General features: G+C 45.4%; 1 protein-coding gene across 1 annotated transcript; it reads left to right on the top strand.

Annotated features, from left to right (window-relative positions):
* Window positions 1-2,673: 2,673 nt before the first annotated feature.
* On the top strand, window positions 2,674-9,349 carry PIGH (phosphatidylinositol glycan anchor biosynthesis class H). The gene is made up of 4 exons (XM_027708373.1): window positions 2,674-2,857; window positions 4,776-4,985; window positions 5,621-5,704; window positions 7,988-9,349. The coding sequence occupies exons 1-4, from the start codon at window positions 2,678-2,680 to the stop codon at window positions 8,087-8,089; spliced, it is 576 nt and encodes a 191-aa protein (XP_027564174.1). The 5' UTR covers window positions 2,674-2,677; the 3' UTR covers window positions 8,090-9,349.
* The last annotated feature ends 1,121 nt before the right edge of the window (window positions 9,350-10,470 follow it).

Below are 10,470 nucleotides of genomic sequence, written 5' to 3'. Positions count from 1 at the left end.
GCGCTGCCCACCGGTGCCGGGCGATGCTGCCGCGCGCCGCCCGCGCGCCGCTCCTTTCACTGTGCCCCCCCCTCTCCGCGCGCGCCGCGGCCCCGCCCCCTAGACCCCCGCACCGCCCGGCCAACGGCAGCGCGCGCGCCCGGAGGTGTGTCCCGCCCCCCCCCGCGGCGCACGCGGCTCGTCCTGCTCCTCCTGCTGCTCCCGGGGTTTTTCCACTCCCAGCCGCCTCATCACGCTGCCGGTGCGGGCAGGGCTGCCAGGCCCTCGCGGGACGGCGGTGCCTTTGGCTCCCCCCGCAGCCCCATCGGTGGTGCAGGTGCGATACCGGCGCCTCTCGCGCTGCCGGGGGAACAGGCAGGGAGCGGGACAGGGGGCATCCGCGGTGAGGGCTCGGAGGATAAGCGGGATCTCGGCCACGCAGAACTCCCGAGAGCTTTCGTGCGGGAACGCTGCTCCGTGGCTTTACTGAAGGAAAACCGGGGTGACGCTCCTCATCTGATGACCTTGATAACACAGTGAAGAGCCACCTCTCCAGCACCTGCCTCGAGTATCTCGTCTCAGGGGGGTTGTGGCCTGAGACGATTCTCAAGTCTGAAAGCTCCAACTGTTCCTATTCACGGCATATTTCAACGATGGTTAACAAATTATTTCAAAACGAGTAAAGGCCCCCTTTTTTTCCTTTTGTGACAAGGCAACAGGCCTCCCGCTGACAAATGTGCAGTCTTACGTACACACTTGAAAGAAAAGCTGACAGTGTTCATGAGATGACAGGGCACAAACGTGGTTAAACTGGGACTTGCCACTGACACAAAAAAAAAATCCAAGCAAACTTTTGCTTTTTCCTCTTAAGATTTCCAAGTCCTCTCCCTGCCTCTGTATCTCAGTAATTCCCCATGTGTTGTCACTATTGTGAATTACCATTACGGCTCCTCCAGGAGCTCATGTTTCTTTTTCCTTCTATCAATGACCTTGCTCCTCACACTGCTTTTATCTCTTCTACCCTGTACTCTGATTTCTCTTTCCCCTTCTCCCTGTCCCCATCTCTGAGGCTGTCATACCAGAGCTTATTTATTTCAGTCCTTCTCGTCTTTCTTCCCTCTTCTAAAAAATTATAACAGTTTTCAATTTATTACTTTTTTCCCCTTTCACTCCATCTATCAACTTCTTTCACCCTCTTTTGAACTTCAACATTTTCTCCTTCATTTTTGCAGTTCATTGCCTGCTGTTATTTTTTCCCCCTTCAGCTCACCTTTCCTCTTCAGAGTTCCAGCCCATCCTTCTACCTGGTCTCTTGTGTCACAGTGAGATCCTGGACGTACGGCATGAGTGTCCCACTAATGCCAACCATCACCCACTCCTCCAGACCAAGCAAAAACCTTGGTAGTAATTCTTCAATGCCCCTTGGTTTCTCATGTCTCTTAAAGACTCCTTTGCTGCCCCTACAAGAACAAGTTAATAGGTTTTTATACATAGTATCTACCCAAGATCTCTGAAGATACTGTGAATGAAGAAAATTGCTCACAGAAAGATGGCACCTGCAATTAAAGCTAAGACTCACTCCAAAACCATGAGAGAAGGGAAATAATAAAAAGACCAAGGGAGTCAGGACGGCAGTTTGGAAGTACAGAGGTGTAGCTTTATATCACTGCCAGGTAAGTCACATGAAGTAATAACCGAAATGCATTATAGAGAACACAATACAAAGACTCATTAAGTCTGTGTACGCAAAGCCAAGTCTCCAATTCATTATGTACTTGGGAAGGAACCAGAAAACACTGCTTTAAACTTTGAAAAAAAAATTACTGAAAAAAACCACTCAAAAGAGCTTGTAGCTAAGCATGGTACAGACAAGAAAATACATTTATGTAGTCACAAATGGTAAAGATGAACGGGGGAAAGAGAATCTTCTGGAGAGGAGAAGGTTGCGAGGAAACCTCATAGCAACTTTCCAGTATCTGAAGCAGGCCTATAGGGAAGCTGGAGAGGGACTCTTTGTCAGGAACTGTAGTGATGGGACAAGGAGTAATGGGTACAAATCTCAAAAGGGGAAATTTAGGTTAGATATTAGGAAGAAATTTTTTTACTGTGGGGGTGGTGAGACACTGGAACAGGTTGCCTGGAGAGGTTGTGGATGCCCCATCCCTGGCAGTGTTCCAAGGCCAGAGTGGATAAGGCCCTGAGCAACCTGGTCTAGTGAAAGGTGCCCCTGCCCATGCCAGGAGGGTTGGAACTCCATGATCTTTAAGGTCCATTCCAACCCCTTAACATTCTATGATTCTATGAAAACCTCCGTCTCTTCATCGCAGCAAGAGACACACACAGCACCACTAAAACCTGTGTCCTTTAAAACTGATATTCAAAAGACAGAGGGAAGCACGCAGTGAATTATCAACATGTGCAAAGCGCGGAAACTTCTGATGTCATCGGGATTAAGGAAGGACGCCTAGCGAGGCTCAACCAAGCGAGACAATCCCTCGGCACCACCCTGGAGGCAGAGGGGGGCCGGGCGCGGCGGGGCGGGCGCTGCTCGGGAGGCGGCCGGGGAGAGAGCGCCGGGCCTGCAGGGCTTCCCTCGGCTCACGCTCCTCCCGCACGGCCGCGGTAACTCCAAGGCTCCGCTCCGCAGGGCCAGGCTCGGCGGGATCGGCCCCCGCGGCCTCGGCTCCCCCTTCCCGCCATGGCGGAGGAGCGGCAGTTCCGCTCGGCCTGTGGGGCGCCCATCGCGCTGCGGCAACGCCAGCACAGCGCGTCCTGCCGGGAGCTGGCCGTGCGCGGGCCCCGCCTGCAGCTCCGCTCGCTCAGCGCCGCCACCTCCGCCGTCTGGCTGGCGGCCTACGGGCTCTTCGCGCTGAGCGAGGTACCGACCCCTGCCCGCCGCCCTCGGACCCCTCCGCGGATCAGGCACCGAGCGGTGACTCGGCTGCACCCCGGAGCCGCCGTCCCGCTGGCACACCGGGGCGGTCAGGGGCACCCGGGGGCCTCGGCGGCCGCGCGTGTCCCCAGATCCCGCCGGGCTGGGGGAGCCGCGCAGCCTTCGCCAAGCGGCGCCCGGGAGATGGAGGGCAGCCGGAGAGGTGGGAACGCGGTCATCGCGTTTCCTGGGCATTTCCCCGCGCCCTGGGAACGCCGGGCGTGATGGTTGCATGATGAAAAAGAGAGAGCTGTTGCCAGCCTGAGGGCGGCGGGCTGCCACCCGCCAGCCTCTAGGGGCTTCTCGAGTGCCTCTGTTGGTTTGTAGCCTCTTGATAGATAAGGGTACATGTGCGAATGGGTGCTGAGTGATGCCTGGCGCACGCCTGTGAGTCCACGTAACAAGTAATGGCTATTTGAAGAGACAAGTTGTGGGAATCAGGAATAAAGGGTGTGTTGAAGAAGGTGATTGTTAATTCCCAAAAGGAATTTTCCAGAGTGACTCAGAGAGCACTGCACCGTGAATGTCATCACATTTCACAGCTGAGGGAAGGATGTTGGCAGTACAGATTTCAAAAGCTGCTGCTATCTGAACTAATACCTTTGGATTTATCAAAAATTGGACCCAGACCAGTTATCTCCAGACTGAAGTCGGTAGCTTGACCAAAGAAGCTGGTCACTTTGACCTGTGCTTTGACTGTTGCACATTTTTTCAGTAATCTTTCCCAAGCAATGAAGACAGAGATTGCAATGTGAGTCAGTTAGCAGGCATCAGATATGAAAAGATGGTTCATGTTCCTCTTCCTGGAAGAGAACCTCTGTTCCAGTTTCATATTTTACAAAAGCATATACCCCAACCAGTGATTACCACCCACTCTCCTGCTGCTTGGCTGAACACATGCTCATGCAGCCTATATGCAAGTGACTGCAATTCTTCCTTTCACTAGGAACCAGATCAGAAAGTCTGAAGGTGTCTCTCTCTTTGTGTGGATTTTGGTGTCTGTAGTTCATGATGGGTTTCTTTTTCCATGATAACAAACTTTTGGAGTCCTGTATGTTTTCCAAAGCCATGGCTTCCTTAGCTCACATGGTGGTCCAGGCCCAGCTTGAGTGGTAGGGCTGTGCAGTTCTGGTCCTTCAGGAAGTGTCAGTTAGAACTTTGATTCATATATATGTGGCCTGGAGCTCTCTAAAACATGTCCCAGAAATAGATTGTACGTTGCAGACCTTGAGAATTTATTACAAGGTCTTCAGATGACTTACTGGTGACTATAGTTTCATCAGTTATATATTAAAATGTAACAGCAATCCCAAGATTGCAGCATGCAAAAGACATTTGTCCTGAGACAAAGCACAGGGGAATGCAAATGTTCCTTAGATTGGTGTTTAAGGCAGGAAGACAGTGAGGTTTGAACAAGTTTAGACTTGCAGTTCGTAAGAAGAAAACCACCATGTCAGTGGTTTTTCCTGGAGGAGGGTTCTTCCCCTTTGAGAATCCACCTTCGGTTCTTTCACAACACTTATTTGTCAATGACATCATCCCTATAGACATTGGTATAATACACAGTCATTGATATAACTAGCTTGTGTTGGTTGAGATTTCTGCACTAAATTTACGAGAATAGAATTTTCTCGCAGTTTTCAATTTCAATTCCCAATTCTTTCAGTCCATACTGTGAAGACTGATTTAAATTTCATTACACATGTGTCAGCCAGCCCGGTGAATAAAAGGGCTGACTCCACTTAAAATTGCTTTGTAACTGTAGCTTTAATGTTTTAATTTACTGTGCAATTCTACTTTCGCTAAAGCTATGTTCAATTAATTTTAAGACTAGAGCTCGGCCTTTGCTTGGCTTATGTTACAGAATAGTGTGGTGCTTTCTGCTGCCATCTTCATCTCACTGATTGGCCTGATCGTATACCTGCACTTCATCAAAATTGACCAGGAATCCCTGTTGGTCATTGGCTCACTCGGCATTCAGGTGACTTCATCCTACGCTTCAGGAAAAGAGAGCACAACCTTCATTGAGATGGGTCGGGTGAAGGATGTGGTTATCAACGAAGCCATCCATATGGTAATCATACACAGCCTTTCTTCTTGTCTCTGTGGGCACACTCACATCCATTGTATTTTCATGAGCATGGTTTACCAGAGCAATTAAACACAGCACCATCCATAGCTTTACTGACATCAAGAGCTTTGTTTCGGATTTCCCTCTTTATTTTCTGATCTGTTCTCTCACCTTTAAACGAGAACTCAAACCAAAGGAAAAACCTCAAAAAGCCAAATCCATCCCTTAGACAATGCCACTGACATTGAGCTAATGGTTTTAGTTCTTTATGTTATGCTGTTCTCACAAATCCTGATGGCCAACTCTGTATGTAGTCAAGACAGAGATGAGGAGGTAGAAGGCACAAATGATGATTTTTCCCATTGCTGGGGTTTTCTGCAAAGCTCCTGTAGAAGAGCAGACCTTACCCTTCCAGCATATGTGTGTTCTTTTCAGGTTAAAAATTGAATAGAAAAAAACCCAGGTAAAGTTATTTTTTTATTGTGTGAAAGCTATAGATATAAATTGGTAGACTTGACTGTGGCCTGGGATGATTGGCTTTCAGCCCAGTGAGTTGAAACAGTTCCTCTTTCTGTGCTAACTCCAGGCAGTTTGATAGCTTTTTCAAACTCCAATGATTGTGTCTGTTTGTCTTGTAGCAAAAAGTTATCTACTACCTGTGTATCCTCCTCCAGGACCCTGAAGATCCTCAGGGAGTATCTGAGGTCGTGCCACTCTTTCAGGTGAGTTTGACTGAATGGTGGAAAAATCCAGATCTGTGGTCTGTGTGTGCACACCAGTTGTCCAAGCACATCTTTATTCCACTACAGGTAGCTGATTACTATTGCCTTTCCCTGGCTGGGCTGTCAGGGTGGGTGGTATTAGAAGCCTCATAGAACTATGTACTGGGGATGTTTTTTTCATTTGCTCTCCATTCAAAGAACAGGGAGTTGTGTCAATCTGAACCCAGCCAGGAGTTTGCATGAACTAGAAGTCTTTGGCTCATGTAGGGTACTGAGGACTCATACAGCTTTCTGTGTAGTCCTGTGCTCAGTGTTACCATCCTTTATTCTTTTATAATTTACTGTGCAATTTTAATTTTACTTTCTTTAAAGCTGTGTTCAAATAATTGTAAGACCAGAGGTCTGCCTTTATTTGGCTTGTGTTACAGAATAGTATGGTGCTTTCTGCTGCGATCTTCATCCCACCGATTGGCCTATGGCACTGTGCTGCAGTTGATTTTTCTCTCAGCTCGGTGTGCCAAAAGTGTTCATAAAGCCTCCTTGGCATTGGAATGACTTCCCCTGTCTTATCCATTGACAAAGATCACAGGACAAGCCGTGACCAATTTGCTTAATGTATAATAACTTGTTTGTGTTACTGTTACCCCATCTCCCCTTTCTCTTCTGTTTTCTGACTGTTTATAATCCCATTTTTGGGATGGAATTTCTTTGTGTGTGTTCATGCCTAACACAAGAATGCCCTGAACCGTGAGTGGTGGTAAGCAGTACAGAGGTACTTCACTTTTTAGACCACTGAGCCGTATAGCCCTCTCTGTCCTTAATTCATCTGCTGTTAGTGACTATCATTTTGTAATCTACATACAGTTTATGATTGGATACAGTTAGTCTTCTTCTAAAAACTTACAGGTATAAATAGGCTATTCCATTGATTCTTGCTGCTAACTCAGTCCCACAATTGTAAAGACTATGTTACTAACAGTAATATAAATTAAATATTTCACACATAGACAAGGGAAAGAAGGGATTTGCTGGAAATCAACAACTAATAAATTCCAGAGAGCTGCATTCAGGAACCTGGTTTTAGTTAGATATGCTCATTTCCAGCTTCAAAGAGGCTGCCTGGCATCTGCATAGTTTCTTTTTTTTTTTCTATCTCAACTCTGAAGAGTTTTATTTTCATGGAAACATCTTAGTACTGCTAGAGTTGACTTCACCAGCAAAGGAGCTACAGAACTGTGGTAGTTTGCGATTCAGTACCTGTCTGTAATTCTTACTTTAACGTGCAAGTTAGTATGTTACTTAGTTTTGAAGAAGCAATGATTATTTGGCTGTATTGTGTCACCTTCATTAGGTTCATGTAAGTTATGTCAGCTTTCAAAAATACAATTTCCCGTGTCACTGAGCCCAGGGCCCTTCTGCACTGAATCGACCTTTTGTTCTCTTAAGAAACACTTGCAAGGAGGCATTTGATGGACTTTACACAGTAATGCTGTTTTGGGAGCTCCGAAGTCATGGGATCATAGGGACTGTGGAACTGTGAAACTTTCACCTCCTTGCTGGTTTTAATCTAGTGCAGTTTAGAATTGATGAAAAATTATTATCCTTTGACCACCACTTGCTGTTTGTGTAAAATTAATTGATGTTTTCAGTTAACCTTCCATTGTCCTTATGTTGACAGTACTAGCAGAGGCCAAGGGTCAGGTGTCTAAACTCCCTGTCCTGAAGGTGGATTTTTGAGGGTGGAGGTCTTATAGGATGGTAGATCCAATGTATGGAAATCTGCTGTTCTTTAGTCTCTAGAGGGAGTATGGCCTAACAGATAGGGTCATGGGTGGGAAAGTGTGGATGTTCTTCCATGCTGTCACTGTGAACTCTGAGCTGAGAAAGGAGCGGCTTTCAGATTTGGTGAGAGATTCAGGCTAACTGCAGAATGGTGCTGCATGTCTTGACCTGACAACTTTAGGGACTGGTGTTTTTCATCACAGAGCAGGTATGGCTTATGGAATGACCTTGCATTCCTATATCACCAGCTTACATCAGACACCTCCCGGAGGTCTGGATTATTTCTCAATGAACATGTACAAGTCTCCATTGACTCGATGTGAGAAAGCTAAGGAGCTACAGGCGTGTTACTGTTGCACTCCTTACACATACACCCTTCTGCTAGCTTTGTCGGCTGTCTCCACATTCCTACCTCTGCCTGTCTCACTAGTGGGAAGTTACAAGCTTTCCAGTTCTTTTACAGCCAGTCCAGAACCTGATTCTCTGTTGTTTGACTTCTAGAGCTCCAAGCCACGTCTGGACTGCTTGATAGAAGTGTATAAAAGTTGTCAAGAAATCCTGGAGCAGAGGAAGACAGCTCCACAGTCAAGTGGAATAAAATAGCTGAAAAAAACCCCAAACAAGGCAGCAGACTTTCAGCAGAACTCAGAGGGACCCATGGAAAAGCAAGCAAAACCACCTCATGGCTTTTATTTATTAGATGAGTAGAAAGTGGTGCAGTGATGTTAGGACTAAAGGCCTGCAGAGCTTCATAGAATTGTTAGAGAAAATGTCAGCTCAAGCACAGAAGTGAACCTTGAAATCCTCTGCTATGAAGACAGGTGAGCAGAACTTTTTAGGCTTAGACAGAAAAGAATTATGGAGAAATGGGGCAGAGGAAGACAAAAAATGCATTGATTGTTTACTTTTTTGTGCATCTGAAAATTATGCTAAAATCGTAATGTAACTTTGGCTGGACTGCCAAAAAGATGCATTCTTTGGTTCCTATTTAACCCTTTGTTTGAAAAAAACACTCTAAATACCAAAGCTGTTGTGTGGGCTGGGATGGGAAATTCCTGATCACGGGAGAATTTCATAAGGACAGTTACAGAAAATGAAAACATATTGTTGCATTCAGTTACGTTTAATGAAATAAAAGAGCAGACTTACCTCTTCAGGGATCTGCTTGAAAGAGTCCCATGGGATGGGGCCCTAGAGGCAAGAGGGGTCAAAGAAAGCTGACTGATAATTAAGGATCATTTCTTCTAAGCTCAAGAACGTCCATCCCAATGAGCAGGAAGTCGAGCAGAAATGCCAGGAAGCCTGCATGGATGAGCAAGTTGCTCCTGGCAAAACTTGGAACACAAAAAGGAAGTATACAGAATATGGAATTAGGGATAGGTAACTTAGGAGGAATACAGCAACACTGTTCAAGATGTGGTTAGGACAGTTAAAGACTGTCTGGGGATGAATCTGTTGAGGGATGTCAAAAGCAACAAGGATGGCTTCAGTAAGTACTTAAGTATCAAAAGAAATACAGGCAAAATGTGAACCCATTGCTGAATGGGGCAGGGACCTGGTGACACAGAACATGGAAAAGATGTGGCATTAAAAGGGCCACATCAATTACTCCAAGAATATGAGGCAGCTTGGAGGCAGATGTGTTGTTGAAAATCATGGTAATGACAATGTGAATAAAGCTTTATTGATCTGTGCTCTTGGGAGTAACTTAAAGTTGGGAAATTCTTCTTTGTTGGTAAGCTAAAAGTCACTGTAACCCTTAACTGGTATTTTTCTCTTTTTTTTTTTTTCCATGACTCCTTAGTAATATAACTGAGCTAAACCCACAAGTTGGCAGGAGCCTGGGGTCATGCTTCATTTGCATACAATGCTGTATTGTGCTTGTCTACATTATCTGTAAATAAAAGCATGTGTCAACATACCATCATGCAATAGGGTAGAGATAAGGTGATTTGGTTTTTTTGTGGTGCCATGAAGTTTGAAAGACACAGGTTAGCTCATGTCACAGGAAGTATTCTGGTTGTCCAAGTGAAAGGCAGCAGCTTGGGGATGTGCCACTGGCTTTTGTGTCAGAAAATAAATGATGTCTTAACAGAATGAACAGAGTCTTAGGCTTAAGAGTGTACAGTGAATGCTGACTATGCTATAAAAATCCCATGAAGTCCTCAGAATGTGCACTGAAGAAATTACCAAGAAGCTGTGTCACAGGAGGAAGTCTGAAAGATTGCTTTAGCAATCTTTTGAAGGAGTGAATATCCTGTGCCCATAGTTTAGTCATCCACTGAAGCTGAGAAATCAGCAGAGAGAAACAGGAATCAGACTAGGGCAGGTTTGCACTAGGTATATGCCTGGATACCAAACACAATCTTTGTTCATTTTTGTTTACATTGAAAATATTTTGGCTTTTAAAATAGTTTCTTTCATTCTGAGAATAATACAGTTTAATTCATGATAGCTGCATTTTATTAAGAACAAACAGAAATCTCACAGTATATTCCAGGCAGCCTTTCATATACACACAGCAGTTAGGAAAACAAAGGCTTTTGTCATCTCATTCTATGCTGCATCAATAGTCAAAAGCATTGATTAAAATAAAAAACTGTTTTCTCTACCAAAGAATCATACAAAATAGACATCTACACAGGGTGGGTTGTTTGTTTGAAGACAGGTAAGCTTATAAATAGGAGGGGTATGTGCAACCATCAGAGTGGAGTGGTCCCTGAAATACTCAAGTATTGATGAATATTTTTAAGAAATAAGGAAGAAAAAGAAGTTCTATATGTCATGCTTCTCAGTTTAAAGTGCAGTTATGGCAGAAAATAATGAGCTCAGGACAGCTCCTGTTTATTTAACATCTCTGCTTCCTGTTTACCCTAGTACAAGTCTCTGAGGACATGACTTAACACTATAAGGAAATACAGCCTCTGAACTGTGAACTGGAGACTTCTATGCCTTGAGCATCTCCAGCACTGATGACAGCTGGG

Source organism: Neopelma chrysocephalum, unplaced genomic scaffold (genome assembly GCF_003984885.1).
Source record: "Neopelma chrysocephalum unplaced genomic scaffold, ASM398488v2 Primary Assembly neopelma1_24, whole genome shotgun sequence".
NCBI classification, from domain to species: domain Eukaryota; kingdom Metazoa; phylum Chordata; class Aves; order Passeriformes; family Pipridae; genus Neopelma; species Neopelma chrysocephalum.
The sequence above is the reverse complement of the archived record's forward strand: the minus strand, read 5'-3'. Positions and strand labels throughout refer to the sequence as shown.

Excerpts from the sequence above, each read along its gene's own strand:
- PIGH (XM_027708373.1), top strand. The coding sequence starts at position 2,678 with ATGGCGGAGGAGCGGCAGTTCCGCTCGGCCTGTGGGGCGCCCATCGCG. Across the intron at positions 2,858-4,775 it reads GGCTCTTCGCGCTGAGCGAG|AATAGTGTGGTGCTTTCTGC; the intron begins GTACCGACCCCT and ends CTTATGTTACAG. Across the intron at positions 4,986-5,620 it reads TCAACGAAGCCATCCATATG|CAAAAAGTTATCTACTACCT; the intron begins GTAATCATACAC and ends TTTGTCTTGTAG.